Genomic DNA, 20,679 nt, shown 5'->3' with positions numbered 1-20,679 from the left:
TAAAAGTTGCAAGAAATGCGAACACTGGAATTTTTAAATGAACTGCTTCATGAAACACATCCCTATATTCTATATTCTATATTCTATATTCTATATTCTATATTCTATATTCTATATTCTATATTCTCTTACTACTCCACTCAGCTCCAGCAGAAAGTAACCTGCTCATTTTCACACACCATGTTTAAAGACAGACATGAACCAAGTGCACGTGGGAATAAAGCAAACATAAAAGAAAAACCACCAGAGGCATTAAAAATGGGAAGACTGAGAGAAATGGATGTGTCTAGCTTTGAGATGGCTTTCTAATAGCAAGGATATTTAGGAAGAAGGCTGACTTGCTTAGGGAGCTTACAGAACTCCATCTCTGAAAGTTTTGACATGGATCAAGGGAAAAATCAGATAAGAAGGTTTTAGATTAACTTGTACCTTTTATGAAGTGAGCTGGACTAGATTAGCACCATTTTCCTACTTCCCAAATCCTGCAAAATAATATAAAGGACACCTGTACTATAGTTCTAAACATGTAGCACCTTTTCTGACGTGGTCCAAATATTATATACAAGTACTTCAATGTGTCCATTACAGGATCATGTAATTTGGGCTGGAAGAGATTTTGAGACATTACCACGATGTTCTTTTACCCCAAGGCAGAATCAGCCATACCTAAACCATTCCCTAAAGATGTGTCTGTAATTCAGGGTGATCCACCTGTGGCTCAAAAGCTCCACAGGGTTTTATCTTACAATCAACAGCAATGTTATTATGGCAGAGAGAAGCAGGATAATCTGAACTTGCAGATGTGGGGGATGTAGGTAAGCTACTGAGACCAAGATCTCAGGATCACAAGAGTCAGGTGTCAGCCTAGGCTCTGTCTTGCACTGTGAGATCTAGAAAAAGACTTGATTTTATCAATTGCTTGGGAACTGTTCCTGTAGTTTCTCCCTAATTTTGGCTTTCAGTGTACACAGTATGTTTCCTTGGCTGTCACTGAAAGAGTTTTTGATGAGCATGGGGTTCTCATAGGTCTTGGTGTAACCTGTCACATAAAACCTCAGTGACAGATCCAAAACGATCAGGTGATTATCCCTAAATCAAGATGATCCAATTCTTCTACCTTCGCACTTCTAGACTGAATAGTCCCCAGTAACAGCAGTCTCTCTCTTGTTTCCTAAGTCTCTTATTTCCTCATTGCTTGAGAATTCTCTCTGTACCGCCCATGTAAACCCACACCTAGTACTTTTAAAAATTATATAAAAATTATATAAAGTGCAAATTTCTCAAGAACTATGACAAACATAATTCGTTGAAACAGAAATTACCAAGTGACTTTTAGCAAAGAAACTATGGAAAGTTTCAAGTGTGTACTGTCAGTTTGATAGACACCGTAGTTGTTCAACCATCAGTTCCCTAGGCATGTAATTCTTCTGTCATCTGAACGAAAAGGTACACCACAGTCATTACACTGCCAGTTTAATTTAATAGTTATATGTAGGATGTTAGATAGGATAACAGCGGTGCACCAGTAGAAGAAACCTACACAGACACTAATATCAAGACATCATGTCCTAAGAATCAGTGCCTCCTTAGCAAATATAAAAGTAGTATGTCCCATGGCAAACTCAATTTACCATAAGTCCATAAAGCTTTCTTCATGAAAGGGAAATATTTGTTTCTCCATGAACAAATCACATTAGAGTTCAAGCCACAGTAAGTTCTCTAACTGCTTTTCAATATGACCTACTTAAACCTGTCTATGAACTATAAGAATGAGTTAAATCTGTTTTCATTTCACAATTTATTCTTAAAAATAGCTATTTTGATTCTAACCTCTGAAAACCATATGGTGTAACATGTCAATTATCAATGTAATTAAAGAATAATAGTGATACACAGACACATAAATGATTCTTGGTTTATATGCTTAATTACATACACTGCTCTATTCTACAGAAGTATTTTTGTAGAGCCTTTTGTGAGTATCAAAGACAAAATCCCACTACTGCTGATGACAATTTATTTCTTTTGATATTGATTTAAGTGGTAAGTAACAGGACAGAAACGTGTTGCAATTAAATTAAAAACACAGAGGAAGAAACAAGTATTTCCCTTTATTAATATATATCTGTTTATCATACAAACTATCAATATGTGCACGGACATTAAGTAAAGATTAAATATTAGTAATAAGCAAATACTCTATCATAAAGTAATTTAAATTGTTGTAGGAATATAAGTTGAACCAGAGGAGTATTGACTTCAAGTATTCCAGGTTGATTTAAAATCAGTTAGCAGCAAGATAATGCACTATAAAAAGTGATCATGAGAGACATGTCTTCTTAAAATAGATCTTATTTTACTCTTACTCCTTGGCCAGCAGTACATTGGTCGGTTTTGCTCCAATAGGTATCCCGTATTTGTGCAAAGTGCTGATTAAAATTTCACGCATTTCATTGTTGTAGGAGTCGAAGTCAAAAACATTTCGAACAACATTCGCCAGTCCTTCATTTGGGAATTTCTGTTAAGAAACAAAAGTCCACAGATTTATTTTACTGAATATCTCTGTTAAGCTACAGCAAACAAATGAATTTTAAAGTTAATAGTTCTAACAGAAACTTTGCTTGACTTAGACAAATGCTCAAGTAAATAGAAAAAAAAATCTGGAATAAAGAAGGTAGATTAATCCAAGTCAGAATGAAGTCATTGACACTAAAACTGAGTAAAACAAACAAATAGGAGACAATTAGTTAAATAATCACATTCATTCATGTTTTGTAGAATCAGTTCTGTTATACACATAACAAGGTGGCATTATTGCTGAGCTATGTAATAAAATAAATAATGTATTTTTAAAATTTGGAACTACTTTCTGCTAAGTAGGAAGATCTGACACAAATACATATATTCATGTACTCAACTATACAATTCAGTTAAGAATTCTGATTCTTAATGTTGAATATAGAAAAACAGAAGATATATTACTTGCTTACTAAACATGGGTTTAGGTTGCGATGGGCTTTAATGGAAACAGAAATCCACTTATGAGACACTTTTTTTTTTTTTAAACTGGTAAAAAATACTACCTGTCATGAGCCATATACATAAAGAAAAAAGGTTTATCAAACTTTAATTAGTATTTCCAACAAAGAAAGTGCTAACTGGTGCCATTGTTTGCTCCTCCAGAATTGTGCCGCAGACCTTTTCATTATCGCTGTTCTGCAGGAGGAAAGTGCCTTCCTGACACTCATTTCCCACCAAGACCTGGATGCCAGTAAGAAAGTCAACTAAACTCATGTAGTAGGAATAAGTTGAAAAGACGAAAGGAGAAAAAGAAAAAGAATAAAGGAAAAAACTCCCACTGATTTGCACTGGAACTCTTAAAGCACACACATACTCCCTTTAAATACTCTTTTAAAATGTAAATGAAGTCAATCAAATAAAAAGAATTAAAAACCAACCAAACAACCAAACAAAAAACCACTCAAACTACTATAGATCTGAAAACTTTACCACCTAGCTGCTTTATTTTTTGGTGTTGGGCAGAAGTCACTTTTTCTTCATATGCCTTTCATTCGAATACTGTATGTTTAAGATAAGGACCTGGATCCCCCCATCTCAGTATACCACAGTTACTGTGTGGAACATAAATATGTGAAGAAGCATTTTATGGACCTGAAGTCTTCACTGTTTTTTTTTCCTATCAGCAAGTAATGGCTGGTAAAAAAAAAAAAAAAGCCTTGAAGAAAATGATTCAACTTGTGTCAGAGAAATGTATCTTTACTTTATGTAACTTAAAAAGGTTTTTACAATGCTTAGTAATGAAAGTACTATATTCTGTAATGCAAGCTTCATATGCAAGTCCAGGTAGACATCATTGCACAAAAAAAGCCTTTCGGCTTATAAAAACGTACATCAGAGAGTTAAATTTAAAACCATGTAAAGCTACATAATACTCAGTGTGCAGAACCCCATCTCATCTGTTTTAAAGTATCTTCTTTTTGGTAAGAAGAAAATGTCCACAGCTGTGCATATTCTGCATAACCAAAACCTTTCCTTACAGAATTATTTTAGGACATTTATTATGATGAATACCACAGTTTCCATGTTCTTCCTTTCTCACTGCATAGTACAACCACAAAACTTGCACCAAGCTACTTTGTTTACTCACAACCTCCTCTTTTACCTGCCCTGCACTAGATACTGATGAAACCTTGGGGAAGTGCCTCAAATACTACCTGGTTTTCACTAGTAGTCTCCAACTGTTTCTGTGTTTCTCTGAATCACTGTGTAACTTCGGACTTCAATACCTCCTCAATGAATTGCACTAACACTTTTGTGCCTATTGTAACAGTAGGACATCACATAAATTTTATTTCCTCAGGTACGACTGATTGCTGCTGCCAAAGAAACCTGTTCTAAACACAAGTACTTGTCAAAAGGCCCTCTACTTCAGTTATTAAAAAATTGCAACTCTCCTGTTTCAATCAGAACAAACTCAACCCCTTTTAATAACTGCCTGGATAACTGATTACCGAAGAAAGGCAATAACAGTTCACTTAGAAAAAAAAAAAAGTTTGAACATTTGAGTTGAACATTTAAAGAAAACATTTGGTTTCTATTGATTTTTAAAACCAGATTACTGGAGAAAATATTGACATCTCATCAGTCTGTCTGGTTCTTATTCATTGATTCTTTCCCTTACAAGTAAAACCTGTGTGTACCTTACAGTATTTTCACAGTTTAGATTTTTGTCTCTTTCTCAAAATAGTAAGTACAATAGTTTTTATGCCTAACTTTAAAAAAATTATTTTTAATGTTATGCTTTTGATACAAAATTACGACAGAACTTGACTAGTTGAAAAATCCGATTTTTACAGATCTAACTTGCCATGACTGCCTGTATTGCTATAGTCTGCTTAAATGGTGTCAAGAAAAAAGTAGTTTGCTTCTACAAACAGGAAATCTTACATTATTCTGTACACATCAAGGTCTACAGTACTTCTACCATTATGCTTTGAAAGAGTGGTTAGGGATTGGAATGGGATGCCCAGGCAAATGGTGGCCTCACTGGGGGTGTTCAAGGAAAGGTTGGACGTGATGCTTAGGGACACGGGTGACATTGGTAGTAGGGGGATGGTTGGACCAGGTGATCTTGGAGGTCTTTTCCAACCTTAATGATTCTACAAAAAGAAAGCAACAATCTGCCTGGCATGTTATGTTATAGTCCAGATAGCAGATCCAGATTATAGTCTTATAATGAGTCCAGATTATTATTTTTTTAGATGTCTACCTTGTGTTTCCACTACCATTCACCTCTGCATGTATTCTAGTGACTTCAGATACCCGTGCTGCCAGCACCACCCTAAAGGTCCATCCTGCTCCCATACCACCAACAGATCTCCCCCTACTAATTCCTCCATACCCTTGGCTTCTTCCTGCACCCCAATGCCTCTTCACTGAATGCTGCCAGCTCTGCCTGTGTCTCCTCATTTGTCCTGTCAGCGGGGCAAGAAGCAACACATTTATGGCTCATCCTGAGCAACATCCATGCTAATTGATTAACCAGTGCTCATGTGTTTGGTGGGCATCATCTACTGCCAAGCAACTGTTCCCTGCCTTTTCATTCACAGGGAAGGGACACTAATTTCAGTCTGTTCCTCACTGTCATATAGCTACTGATTCTGATTAAATCAGCAGAAACCTCATTATCTTTGAAAACTGGTAACTGAGATTCTCTGTGGTTGGCCAAAAGGATAAAAGGTTATTGGTATGTGTGTAGGGCAGCAAGGAAAGAAAAGGATAAAAATTGATTTGATAAGCCTAGTTTCCATTTGAGATTAGATGAATAAAAAAAGATACTAAGCACCTACTATCTTAGTACAAAAGCTTACTGGAGAGGCCTAAAAGCCAGATGATTAGTAGGCTTCAGGGCCAGAAGGTACCTTGGACATTTACTGCTCCAAAACTGTTATTCTAGTGCCTCCTAACAGAAAGCAGCCTCAGATACAAACAAGAAAGAAGGCAGATCAGAAGTCCAAAAAAAAATATTAAACTGAGAAAGATCTTAGTAGAAAACCCATTTCCATTTTGTTTGGACTAAATGGATGGATTGGGATGTTGCCTGATCAACGTCTACCAGGGACACTGGGTGACGCTGGACTCTGTAAAACAACATAAAACAGATTCAGTGAAAGCCTGTAGCTTAGATAGCCCAGAAACAGCCACAGCATACAACGCCAGTGGTTATGGGCAGCATATGGAGTAAACTCAGAGCTTCTGGGTTTGCCCGTAAGCCACTGCTAGCATAAGTACTTCTGACATTTGACACAAGCTGACAATTACAGGTGAGTGAGGCAAAATATATTAAGCCTGGTTGCTATCTAGAGCTGCAAGACCCAAATTCTCTACACAATCAGCAGGAAGAAATAGATGCAACAGCAAGTCAGGCAGCTGCAGACAACCAACTTCCTCATGCCTGCAATTATAAGTCTTCAAATCAGTTTGGTATCTAAAAAACCCCACCCCTATTCTTAAGAAAAAGTTAATACAGAGGCAACTTAACTCTGAATGCAATGCCTAAGCTACAACTAATTTGCTATAAGTTCCTTATTTGCGTATTCATTATGGGAAGATGCCCTTGCAACTACGCTGTAGACACAATGCTGTATGTTGAAGACCACAATTAATCAGAATGGAGAGATTAGCATAATAATTACATGTTGGTGTTAATCAGAATATTCTCTTAATTGACTAGTCCTAATGCTAAGATGCTCTCTCAGATAACAATAATCAACAGCATTTTTTTCTCTGAAACATCCAGCTCTGTTTTGCAGATGCAGAATACACTGACATTATGTGAAAGGAATCAGCACAACAGTAAAAAGAGAGTGGGGCTGTGGAACTGCTGGAAGGGAAACTGTTTAACATCATGACTAACTTCCCTCCTTCCTTCCTAAGGACCAGCGATTTCATTGACTCATTTCCCTCCTTCCTCTCTCTTCTCTACCTGAAGACCTAACAGCTTCTTACTTTGGAATAACCATTATGTTTATATTCATTGTTTACATTTGGCTACTCCCAGCCTTTTTATTATTCAGACTGAAAAACAAGTTACAGTAAACAAAATGTTGCATCCTTTCAGAGACTGGGATCTTGAAAACAAATGCTACAGAAGGGACCAAAGCTGCAAGTTGGGGATTTATTTGGATAGTTAAACTTGACCTTGAAAGAGGTAAAAACCAGCAGACAGGAAACTTCCCCAGTGATCCGTGCCCAATACCCAGTTTGAAGTGACCACACTAATCTATGTAAGTGAAGGAGATGGAAGCAGAGAGTAGTTGGCCTTAAGACAACCAGCAGTGCAGCTCTTCCAGTCTTCAACTGTATGCTGTTCACACCCAAAGAAAAAAAAAAGAATTAAGTTTTTATGTTTCAGCATCAGTTGGTAACAGAATACAGTGCAACCTTAGATTATCTGGAGACAGAAGATGAAAGAAGGAAAGAGGAAGGAGGGAAGGAAGGAAGGAACTGCCAAAGCATCCAACAGAGGGGAGCTCATTTATCAAAAAACCTAAAACGTCAGCTTTTCAGCAGCACGGTAATTGTTTCTCAAGACTAGGTTTTCCACTTTCATTTCAAATATAACTCTGTGTTTAAAGACATAAGCAGTATTTCTAACATGGTACATGTTCCTGTCGGTTTAGTAAGCAAATACCTACCAATTGCTATTGGATCCTAATAAAGTATTTTGCTTACACAGTTATTTGGATGGATTATTCAACTTTTTGGTTTGAATTTTGTTAATCCTTTGTACAAATTTATAAAGATAGCTACTATGGTATTAGTAATACACAGTGAATCAGTTTACTTTGTCTCAAGACCTCGCTGAACCCTAGACATGAGACAAGACAAAAATCTCTTTTCCCCAGAAATCGAAATGGACTGAAGATTTTTAAAAGTACCATTTCTAGGCTCCAGGATCTAAATGTCTGTATATATGGGGGAATGTGTATGAATACCATAGAATCATGGAAGGATTTAGGTTCAAAGGAACCTTAAGGATCATCTAGTTCCAACCCCCTGCCATGGGCAGGGGCATTTTTGACTAGATTAGGTTGCCTAAAGCCCTAGCCAACATGGTCTTAAACACCTCCTGGGATGAGGCATCCACACCTTCTCTGGGCTACCTGTTCCAGTGCCTCACCACCTTCTGAGTAATGATTTTCTTCCCTGAAGACTTATCACTGATCTCCACCATGACACTGAGCGGTTGACTGCAACTCTTTGAGTGGAACCATCCATCTAATTCCTTATCCAACAAGTGGTCCATCCATCAAATCTATGCCTGTTCATCTTAGTGACAAGAATGCTGTGTGAAACAGTATCAAATGCTTTGCACAAGTCCAGGCAGACATCAGTTGCTCATCCACCAATAATGTAACCCCACTGTAGAAGGCTACCAGACTTGTCAAGTACACTTTGCCCTTAGTGAAGCCATGCTTTCTTTCACCAATCATCTCTGTTTTCCATGTCTTAGCAGTTTGCAAGAGGACCTGCTCCATGATCTTGCCAGGCACAGAGGTGAGACTGACTGACCTGTAGTCTCCAGGGTCTTCCTTTATTGCCTTTTTAATAGTAGGGGTTATGCTTCCCGTTTTCCAGTCACTGGAAAATGGACTGCCACAAATTTTTGCTATGACAAGTAGTGGCTTAGCAGCTTCATCTGCCAGTTCCCTCAGGACCTTTGGATGAACCTCATTAGATCCCACAGACTTATCCACCTTCAGGCTCCTTAGATGGCCTCAAACCTGATCTTTTCCTACAGTGGGTTCTTCATTCTGCCAGTTTCTGCCTTTGAATTTTGAGAGTTTGGTAGAATGGTTAGAGCACTTGTGAGTAAAGACTGAGGCAAAAAAAGTTGTCGAGTACCTCAGTCTTCTCTGTACATTGTTAACAAAAATACAAAATCATCATTCAACCTTGTTTTACCAGGAACAGGAGGTTGAAGAATTTAGGAGAATTTATTTTCTAATTGTACTAAATACATTCATTTTTCCACTAAGCTTTTTTAAATCTACTATTTAATAATTCAGGAAATACTCCATAAATTGATAATTTATCTACTTTATGATTATAAACAAAAAATAAAAGCATTACTATTTAAAAGATCACTAAGATATTTTACATTTTAAATACTTCAGATAAAAACTATCCTTCAATTTATAAAGATACAAGTCAGAATCTACCATAAACTTAAAAAAAAAACATCATTACATAAGAAGTTATGATTTTGCACTTAAAAGTGTGTGTAGGAAGCAATCATGGTTCCTATGTACCTGTTTGCTAAGTCATTATCCAGGCAACATTTTCTTTAGACAAATTCCATTTGTGTTATATTCCTGTTGTGCAACAGGGTATTGTTTTGCCCTGGGAAATTATTAAAACCAAAAATTCCATAGCAGCATAGCAAGTCAACAGCTGCATTTTTCTTGAAGTATACTATGCCGAATAGGTAATTTTATAATGTAGGCTATTATGAAGTTGCATACTGTATTTACTTGAACATTTTCCTCACATCAAACATTGCTGAATAACAGAAACATAGATATTTTGTATATCTACAAATAATCACACAGAAAAAGTATTTGCTTGTATACATTTACCCTGAACACCTGAGAATGCGATTATTACTTCAAAATGCAAAACTTTTCTTAAAAATTAAATAGAAATTAATGAACAGTAATGGCATATTTTTCTAAAGCCTACAAGTATTAAAATCCTAAAAGTCAGTAAGATCTGATGTACTGTACCTGTAAATGCTTTACAATATTCACAACTTCTCTAGTTGAATAGGGATAATTAATAATTCCTTGGTCAGCTAAACTCCTCAGTTCTCCAAAAGCAGCTACCAGTTTCTGAAGAATTGGCTCAGGAACATCAGGACCATATTGTCTGAGCATAGCAAGTTCAGACTGTGGCTTGGGATTATCAACAGCATGGCAACTAAAAATGTCCCCTAAAAGAAAAAAAGCATATGTTTAAATAGTTTATAAAGGACAGAATCAAAACAGCTCCTATAAAATTCATAAAGAACCATAAATGGAAAGGCAACATATCAAGAGGATGCTGAATACCTGCTTGTTAAAACAGAATAAAATAAGACAAAAAACACTTTGAAAAACGTGAAGGATGAACTTGCTATAAAGAACACTGAGATTCCAAGAAACTTAGAGATCTCTCCTACTATTTAATGAAGGTGATCACAAGGGAGAAATTAACTTTTAGAAGAAACACAAATTGAAAGCAGAACAGAATTAAAAAAAGAAAAAAAAAGGAAAGAAACGTCTAAAGAAAGAGTAATACAGGTTGAATGGGACCAGTTTGTGAACACCCTCAAAACACCACAGCATGCAGGGAAATCTTTACATTCAGGAATACCATAATGTTGTGAGGTCTAGAGGAAATACTGGATTTGTCTTTTCCTCTCGGCCTACCTTGAAGTACTGTAAGAAATATGGCAAGCTGTCTTCCACATACATTTGCATTACATTGGTCCCAATCATATAATCTATAAAATTGAGGGTATTTGTAAAGAGTCATTTAACAATCACACAAAACAGGGTTTAAAGAGTCAATATATGGAGGGAGATTAGGTCATGGAAAAGAAATAGGCTCTAATAAAAGCATCTTGGGTCAATATAATTTAGTGAAATTGAGAGCCAATGGATTTCTGCTATGGAATGCCCATTCACTGGGAACTGCATCTGAAAAACAAACAGCTATCACACAGAACTAAGCTTGCTCATGTCTTTTTTTTTTTTTTTTTTTTGAGTACATTATTATTTCTTGCAGCCAGAGCTAACAGATAAAGACACGCAGATTAAGGTGCCTGCACATAATTTTGACAATGATTCTAGGCAGTGGAGTCTGCAGGGCAATTCACACTGCCAAAGTTTTGCCAGAGGCCTACTTAGACTAACACTGGACTATACCTTACTACAAAACAATGAATTGTTCATTGTTCACCCCTAGGAAACATGAATTCTTTCTTTCTTTTGCTGTGAGATGAAGCTGTGGGGAATCTTTGCTGATACATAGGATTTTCAGTAACTACCTGGAGTTTTTTTTTATTTGTTTATTTCTTTTAATGGAAGACTGCTGCTGGTATGAAAAACTTTGACATGCAATTTGGACAGGATTACCTAAAACTCTGGAAATTTCAGCATATTGTCAAATATTTATTAAGGCCTATCATACAAAGCCATGAGTATGGAGAAGCCAATGAAGATTAAGAAGCAATAGTAGCAATTAAGTAGCAATAGTACTAACACTATAAAAGACAATAGCCTCCATCTTTAGAGGGAGAGAAAAATACTATTCATCACGCTCCCCTGTCTTGTACCAAAGAGGACAGAACTTGGCCAGTGGCTTTTTTGATATGGGAAAGAAAACACTGAACAATCATGTTAACCACCGATATCAGCTATCAACTGCTTACAGATCATATTGTTGCTATATTTGTACACGATATATGCTAATTAACTTTTTTTTTTTTTCATCTTTGTCTGTTTTCTGTGTTTGTCCTGATCCCATATAACAATTTTAGTTGTACACAGATGACCACGCATAGTTGTTCACTTCAGGGCAAGTTCCGTAATCTCACCCTAAGCATCTTATGTAAAACAAAACATTAATATGCATAAGGAACCTCTGTCCCCATGAAATCTAATGAAATAAAGATAGTCATTCTATTAATAAATTCTAATTAACAATCAGCATTTAATATGAATCACTTACCTAATGTGCCAAAGAAGTCATTACCCAAGAAAGGAAATCCAGGTCTATTTGCTAGAACTATCATTCTAAAATCAGGATGAATTACTATTACGTTTTCTCTCCCCTCTACATGAGCACGATCTAGAAAAGAGATAAAATGCATTAGTTGTACATTTAATCTTAGTGATTATCAGTGAATTAGAAGAAGTTAGTTAGAAGAATTATTCTTCGAATTACAAGAATAGTTACTAAAAATGCTCAACAGCTTCTTAGCAAGTCATTAAACTATGAGTGTTCTGAGTTTCATTCTAAAATTTCATAATTTGTTTCATGAAAACTTAACTAAATTATTTCACTTACGAAAAAAAGCATCAGCTATTATTGACTAGTTTTGGGGTGGGAGACACCTAAGCTGCTTATATCTCATTTGACCAAAATGCCGAGACAAAGGGTGAATAAAATATGTTTTATGTATGTATAACATTATCCCATCTGGGAACACAGGACCAAAAGTCCTCCTGAATATTATATAAATCTGTGAGAAGCCAAAGGCACATGATGTCATGTGCCTGAAGACTCTGTTTCACCAGAATGAGTCAGACTGCCTTCTCTTCTTCCCTGCCACCATGTCTCCATTAGTACATGAGCTTTGGGAATCCTTTTATCTCCTCTGCAAAACTACAATAATAACTGAAACTGACTAGCCAGTTATTTAAAAAATAGGGCCACCTACAGTTTACAATCACAAGCAAAACCGATGTCGTGCCACATGAGTGCTGAATGGATTGCTCCACTCATATTTAAACTATACATATTACCAAAACTACAGTGTCTACTAAGTTCAAGATGACATTTTAAACAGGGCCTTTCTCTGAAAAAAAATGTAAAAAGAAATTTAGTTCTTGCAGTTCTTGTGAATTAAACCCCACCAAATTATGAAGTATCCCTGACTTGCAGGATGTCTTTAAATAATAAAAGCACATAGAGTACTTTACTAGATGAAACCTTTAAACATTCAACCTTAGTCATACTCTTATTTTACTACCAGATCTGGTCAAGTTATACCCCTACTATCCAGATGGGTATAATCAAGATCATAATTTTGTCAAACAGATCTGTATTTCTTACAGTGAATAGGAAGTGGAGAGGTCAGTTTATAACTGTTGGGACTTTTTTTTTGTTTTAATTCCTGAGAATTCCATTCATGAAAATGCGAATTTAATAAAACCTTTGTGGTTACTGCAAAAGCAGTTTTAGTTAGGAAAAGAAAAAAAAAAAAAGAAAAAAGAAAAGAAAAGAAAAGAAAAGAAAAGAAAAGAAAAGAAAAGAAAAGAAAAGAAAAGAAAAGAAAAGAAAAGAAAAGAAAAGAAAAGAAAAGAAAAGAAAAGAAAAGAAAAGAAAAGAAAAGAAAAGAAAAGAAAAGAAAAGAAAAGAAAAGAAAAGAAAAAGACACCTCTTATTTTAAATTGTTCTTTAGAGAAAAAAGAAAATCACCATAATTTCTTTAATTGCTAACCTTTTTATCATCAAGTACTTTTTCCATTTGGACTCCTCTGAGGCTTTACTTAGCAATGTAATTGCTGAAAAACAGCAACACGTTACCTTTTACTGTAAGTGATGAAATTGTTTTCTATCTACTTACTGGCAACAATTCGCCTTCCATCTGACAAAACCATTTCTCCACTTTCTACTAAGGTTTTTAAGATACAGGTAACATTCGTTGGTGCCTTGTCTGCTTCATCAATTACCAAAATATGTCCAAACTTCACTGCTTTTACCTGGAAGATAAAGAATCAAATCAGCACAACCCTCCAAAAATAGCTGTGAGAAAGTGCATTACTGGTATCTCTGACAGTAGTTGCAAGATGCCAGTGGCAGTGAGAGAAGGGGAGGCAGAACAGGGCTAAGATATGACCGAACGGCAGCAGAGACAGAAGAGGAAGCATGTGAGACAAGAAAGGTAGGTGTTTCTTCAGGAGATGGACAGAAAGGACCGCACTAGGGAGGCTACCAAGGAGCCTGACTGAGAGTAGAAGTGCTGAACAAGAAGTCCGTAGCAGTTTACATCTAGGCTGGCAACATAAAGCTGAAAGAACTGGATAAGAACTGCAAGAGCTGTTTGGAGTCCAACTTTGCAGGCTAGTGTGAGGCGTTTTTACATGCTACAAAAGAAGAAGGGAAATACCACTGTGCCAGTTAGAATGTGTCGGGTTGACACTAACTAAATCACTTTTCACATTCATTTTGTGTATGTGCAGACCTCAGAGACCCTTGTCCTCTTTGGCATTTGTCACATGGCAAACATAACCAAATGAAAAGTTAATAAAATGTTACCACATTTACTGGCTATTCCATACAAATAATCAAATCACTGAGAATGTTCTTATTTGAAAAGCCAGCATATTTAAATACTTGTTTATACAGTTCCAAATATGCAATTCAAATGTTACTACTGACCAATGGTGAATCTTCATATATGATAAGACCATCTTTAACTGAAGGCTGCAGGGTAAGGCTTTGTACAGTTGTATCCCTGAAATGTGGAAAAACAGAGAGTATTTATCGAAATACACAGGAATTTGAGTTACAGTAAAGTGCAAAATGACTAAATGAAAAACTGAAAATAAATACACTGAAAAGTGAATTTGTATCTTTTGCATGTAGGTAAATTACTACTGCTACTACTACTTCCAGTTAAACATAGTTCAACTTTCATATTCATGACAAACAGGGAAATCTACCCTGAGCTAAACAGGAATTTGCAGTATCATAGTCAAACCATTAATGTTTTAGTTGCTCTTCTCCACGTGACAAACCACCACGAAAAGAATAAGACTAAAAATACTTCTGTGGAATTCTAAAAATCAACTATTTTTAGTTCAATCTAAACCACACCAGATGGAATTGTTTTTACTAGCATTGTTTTTACTTGCTACACTTTGTATCATGAACAGTGTAAGGTTTTAGATGGGATAGAGGCTAGTATAATAGGTTAGTATTTATTTTTGAAGTTTTATTTTTCTTTGAGTTGCTCAAATGGTTTTTACCTTCAATCTTCAAATAGATTAATTAAAATCTGTAATTAGAGTATTCCTTATTTTTCATTATCATCATCTATTTCAACCACCACTGAACGTACAAATAAATGAAAAACTGTTGCAATTCAGAATGATCCAGTAGCAGGTATCGCCACACTGGATTTGCCTGTATACCTTGTAATCCCTTGTTAAAAAAAATAATATATATATATATATTATATAATATAACATATATATAATATAACATATATATAATATAACTACATATATATATATATATATACATATATATATATATATAATATATATATAATATAATATATAATATATATACATATATATATTCTGATAAGCTCCACAGGTATGGGAAATCAAACACAGTAGTGTTTGCAGTAAACTATTAAATGGTCAGCTTCCAATTTCAGTCTAAAACTGACCACATAACACGCAAATTTCCTTTACTTGAAACTGTCAGCAGGATTTCTACCCCTACCAACTGGTATTTCCTTGTTTAGCTTTAAACTCATGACTGATTTTTCTCAATGTCTCCTATGCGTGGCAATAAAACGTAGGACAAGAACAGAGATTTTTTTTTAATATTTGCCTCTTCATCTGAACTTTAATCCAGGAGAGAAAAGGTTGAAAGTTAAAACTACCTCTGCTTTAAGTAATAAAAGCATATACCTCAACTCCATCAACTGTGGCCTCTCACAAGCAACAAAACTCCCTCAAAATACACTCAAATACATATTGTACTCATATGCAGCAAATGCAGCTTTGCAAGTATTTTTAAAACCACTAAAATAAGCTGTAGTATGAATCTATTATCCTAGAAATCCTATTATGGAAGTAAAAACAAAGCTTCCACTATCATCCTTTGTGTCTGCTCACTTCTACATTGGGTAGAGAAATCGTTAATAAAAGAAACAGCAACAGAACAACCTTTGTTTCTTGAACACAGATTACTTAGGGACTAAATTCTCAGGTTGCATCCATCAGTCTACCTCTGTTAACAGTTGTAACTTCTGCCTATGCAGAAGCAACTCTGTAGGTTCAAGCCTATACAGTTACAGATGTGGAAGACTTTAACAATGTGTAAACCAAACATAAATCCTTAGGATGATCTCATTCTTTAGGAAAGACAGAACTGACCATACCTTTGGGGGAAATAAACACTAGAAAGTTTACCATTTCCTTAAGGCCTAGTATAAAAGCTACATAAATCAGTAAAAATTGTGGAAGGAATCAAGATGAAAGAACAACTGAAATCCCAAATCCAATTTCTAACTTTTTTTCTGTGGTTACTTATCCATGGCTACCTCTTTTCCTCTTTCTTGGTCTTGTTCAGCACTAGTATTTTAACAAAATATTTCAGGAAATTTACAATGTATTGTAAAAGCTAAATACCCAGCCCAAGACTAATTCCTTTAGTTTGATGATATAAGTGAATGCAAAACTCCAGTATGTAGTTTGGATGTTACATTCAGCCAATGTATATAAGAATGATTTTACTAGGGTTAATACAGGGAAATATTCCTTTCAGAATCGTAAGCTATGCAGTTAGTTTTCCTTATTTCTGTTCTTCAGAAACCTAACTAAACAGGGTAAAAATGGCTAAAAATAACTGCATTGCCTCCTTGAACTTTGTTTCTTAAATTTCCACTTTGTGATGAATTAAGTAAATGTAAAGACACTGAAAGACAATAATAAAACTATGCTACATCTGAAGTATTTTTGAACTATATGGCATGCAGATTTTCCTAAGTGTAAAATACGTCTGGCACTCAAAACATCAGACTGTAGAATTTCACTCCCACAGGAAACGTCTGAAAACTCTATTTCACATTTACTTATTAATATTACCATCTTAGTATTAACTAGGCTCTAACAAAGACGTGAATACAAAACCCTCATAATGTCATCACATTTGGCACCCAAGACGAAAATAGTTCTGACACACAGAAGCACAACTGTGGGAATGCAGAAGTGGGTGAGAAAAACTGTCTGACATATCATCATCCTGCTCAACTGAACTGATTTATTTTCTCCTGATTGTAAAAGAAAAATATGAAAAACTCACTAATGTCTTTCCTAAGAACGTATTTTTATCTTGCAAACCCTGCCCACAAACTCTCTGTAAGAAAAAAGGACGGAAAGATCTAGTACTCAAACCCAGCAACTCGTGACACTACCATTCAATTCACAGCAGCACTTCTGAGACTTCTTTTGACTTTTTTTGTTGTTGTTGATGTTTATTGGCTCACATCACTGCCTTTTACTTTTTGTTACTGGTGCATTATATAGCCCAAAGGCAGATTTTTCAGAGGTCTACAGATTTACTCAATACATACTGTTTTTTGACAGTTATTATTTCTGTGACAGCAATACCTTCTTTCCAGGGAAGAGCTATGAGACATGCCAGAAGAAATTTCCATCGACCACAGAAAACAAGGGAACAGCAGATGTGAGGGAAGTGACAATCCTGCTAGACTTTAACCCAGCCTTACAAAACAATGCAAGTTAGAGAGGGACATTCTTATTGTAGTATACTCATTTTTTGTTATTGGTGAGATCATGCCTCAAGGAATTATGAACTTCCATTCAAAATTTGAATAGAGGCCAAACAGATGGCAGTGACTATGGATGAGAGTGTATATATACATATACTTAAAAAAAAAATAAATTACAAATGAAAAAAATGTATTTTTTATCTTCCCAAGACTGAACCAAAACTACTGTCCACCCAGGTTACACTCATACAATTTCTTAATGCTAACCTGGCCTGTAGTTCAAATAGTTAGAGTATAGGAGACTCAATGTCCCTCTTTCCCTGCGATCTGTTCTAGCTTATCTTTAGGACTACCTGGCTTAAAGACTGTTCTTTAGAGAAATGAGATCAATGCATTAAATTCTTCACTAAGAAGGCTAGTGGTGTCCAACTTAATAAAAGGAAAATGTATTGCACTTCTTTATTTTAAAATGTAAAAAAATGATCTTGGGTTGACACTACATGATCTCCACAGAATTTCTCCAGTGCTACTTAGCTGCCAAAAATAAGATTTCAGATGAGAACAAGTTATATGCCATTATTTCTTTTTCACCTTTTCTTAATTTCATATATTAAAGACTAGGAGAATATTTAATGAACACTAAGATTAGACAACATATGACTTGTGAAACATTGGAACAGGCTGCCCAGAGTAGCAGTTGAGTCACCATCCTCAGAGTTCTTCAAAAAACGGGCAGATGTAGTGCTTATGGACGTGGGTTAATTATTGGTGGACTTGGCAGTGACAGGTTAAAGGTTGAACTAGATGATCTTAGAGGTCTTTTCCAACCTGAATGATTCTGTGACTCCAAAAGCTTGATGTACATATTAATTCAAACGTCTTGAGCATGTAAAATGTAGCACCCCATCTATTAATCTAGCAGAAACAACTATAAAATGTATGTCACTGATTTTTCTTCACATTTCTTGTAAGAATCTAAGCTTTTGGGAAGCTTTATTTTAAAAGTCTCTTCATAATCCCAAACCAACCAAACAAAACATCTTGAGCCACAGATCAACCCTGCACTGGAAACAGTGCAGAGTGAATACTGTAGTTACATAATACCACACTACACAGAAATAGTAACTGCAAGGAAGAGAAATCATTGTCATTGAAATTTTAAAAAGCAGCTTGACAGCAGGACTGAACTCCAAGCAGATGCATAACTTTAAATGACAGATAAAGGATACTGTACTCCAGCAAAGCCATTCTTTATGTACTATTCGTTAGTAATTTGATCGTAAGAGAAGTAAAACTCATCTTTTTTTTTTTTTCTTTGATCACATCAAAGGAGCCAACAGTCTCAAGTCCACAGTACTTTCTTCTGATGCTTTTACACAGGAGAGCTAGGAGCTTACATTTTAATATTTTCAGGGCTAAGAAGGTTTTTATAGTCTTGACAGGGCACATGTTCTTGCCTGAGTCTACTTTAAAGATTTATTTTATTTCATTTTCCTTCTGTTGAATATTCTTGTTTCAAGAAACTTTGTAATTTACAGCAAGATATTATCAACTTTCATGAAAAGCTTTTTCTTGATTCAGTGAAATTTGTTTTACAGATCCGTAATATTTACCAAGTTTGGCTTCAGATTTTTGTGAAAAACCACCAGTGATTTTTTTTTTTCCACATTGCTCACATGAGACATGGCAAATGTAGTAATAGCACAGTTCATAAAATTATGAGGTTTTCCAGAGTTCACACATTTAGGAATAAAGCAAGTACTTCATTCTCTGTTACACTTTATTAGAAACTTTGATGTCCTCCAAATAAGTCATCCATCCAGTACGTGTCTGATTTCTACACAGATGTTGTCTTGGCCTGCGACTGCACAGGCCTCGTAGATTTTCACCTTCTAGCAGCATCATGAATGTGCACTCAAGGTGAAAGTGGTAAAACCCTGAAGTTTAAAATTAGGGAAGATAACTCTGTGATATGTTTTATGACATGCAGCCAGTTCCCTGGGTACAACCAGCCCTGAGGGGTGAACAAAACTTGAGGATTACTGTGCCAGAACTTATTCTTTTAGGAAATGGACTAACTGGGAAATCCCAACGTGTAAAAACTCTCTGTTCAGCATGGAAAGGAAGCAGGATGCTTCCTAAGTGCAACCCTAAACAGAAGCCATGCACAGCCTAACCCAAATTGCCAATTTCAGGAACAGTCCTATAAACCCAGCTGTATGTGGTAAGAGAAATCTGGTATATAGCACATTTTTCCAGCACTTATTCTTTTCTATGTCATGATCAACTCCTAATATTAAGAAGTATGTAAGCAAAGGCAGCCAACTCTTTGAATAATTTATAAGCAAACATTTTTCTTAAATTTTTTCCTTATTAAATTTAATCACAGCTTCCTTTCAGTAAAGGTTTTCGGATTCATGGTCCCAAAATGGTTTATAAAACTTAACAAAGTTAAGCAAAGTCTTGTGCCTTTTTTTCCCCCCAAATTGGTTGGAAACAGAAGTGCCGAGTGCCAACTCCTGTTCTTAGTGCTGCTATCAGAGTGGTTCCAAAGAATGTTTATCAATATGGCAATAGGTGCTATATATATCTAAATTGCACCCCAGAAAATAAAACCTCTCAATGAGGTAAGCAAGGTTAAGAAGAAGGATTTATAACCTCCATAAGCAATCTAATTCTTTAGGTCAAGCTGACCCTTCCATGTGAATCAGTGATAGAACAAGTAAATACAGATGTCAGAAAAGATGTTTAAAGAAAAGCACTCTCTTTTCTGTCTTTCTCCTCTCATCATCTGTAAATACAAGACATAAATTTTGAGATCTTAAAATTATTCCTTGTATTGGCTCATTGCTTCTAAGAAAAACATTCCCTGATTTAATCTTGTTGAATATACATAGCGTTTAGATCACCAGAACTTCTTATAGTATTTCATCCCAGTAACCACCCCATGGAAGACAAAGTGAACACACTAGCTTATTTTCTAATAAAATGTGTCTATGCTATAAACTACTGACTCTATTTCCCCCCCCTCAAAAAAAACCTCTAAAAGCTTAGTGTTCATTTTTTGAGGGGTAAACTTTTCTAATTGTGTTTTATAATCCAGAAGTGTGCACTGACAATATTTAGGATTATCAAGATTACCTGTTTAAAGACCGTGTTCTTCAGAAGGTATTTCAAAACGCCACACAGGAAATAAAACTTCTGGTTTTTCTATATTCAGGAATTATTTTTGTAGAACCACATAGGACTGCTCATCATTTGCCACCTATCCCTATAACACTGTGACCAGAAACAGAACTTGACAGAGTCTACAGAAATTTGTATTGACTAGACAAAAAAAAAAAAAGGCACTTTTT

At 35.5% G+C, this 20,679-nt stretch overlaps 1 protein-coding gene across 2 annotated transcripts in view; it reads right to left on the bottom strand.

Annotated features, from left to right (window-relative positions):
• The window catches only part of VWA8 (von Willebrand factor A domain containing 8), a 181,831-nt gene that overhangs the window by 73,652 nt on the left and 87,500 nt on the right, over positions 1–20,679 (bottom strand). For both annotated transcript variants that reach the window (XM_068675481.1, XM_068675471.1), the window contains exons 22-26: positions 14,233–14,308; positions 13,418–13,553; positions 11,797–11,916; positions 9,810–10,015; positions 2,367–2,518 (exon numbers count right to left, since the gene is read on the bottom strand). In XM_068675481.1, the coding sequence (XP_068531582.1) occupies positions 2,367–2,518; positions 9,810–10,015; positions 11,797–11,916; positions 13,418–13,553; positions 14,233–14,308 (690 nt within the window). The remainder of the gene's footprint in view (positions 1–2,366; positions 2,519–9,809; positions 10,016–11,796; positions 11,917–13,417; positions 13,554–14,232; positions 14,309–20,679) is intronic.

This window comes from Anas acuta, chromosome 1 (assembly GCF_963932015.1).
Source record: "Anas acuta chromosome 1, bAnaAcu1.1, whole genome shotgun sequence".
NCBI lineage: Eukaryota > Metazoa > Chordata > Aves > Anseriformes > Anatidae > Anas > Anas acuta.
The sequence above is the reverse complement of the archived record's forward strand: the minus strand, read 5'-3'. Positions and strand labels throughout refer to the sequence as shown.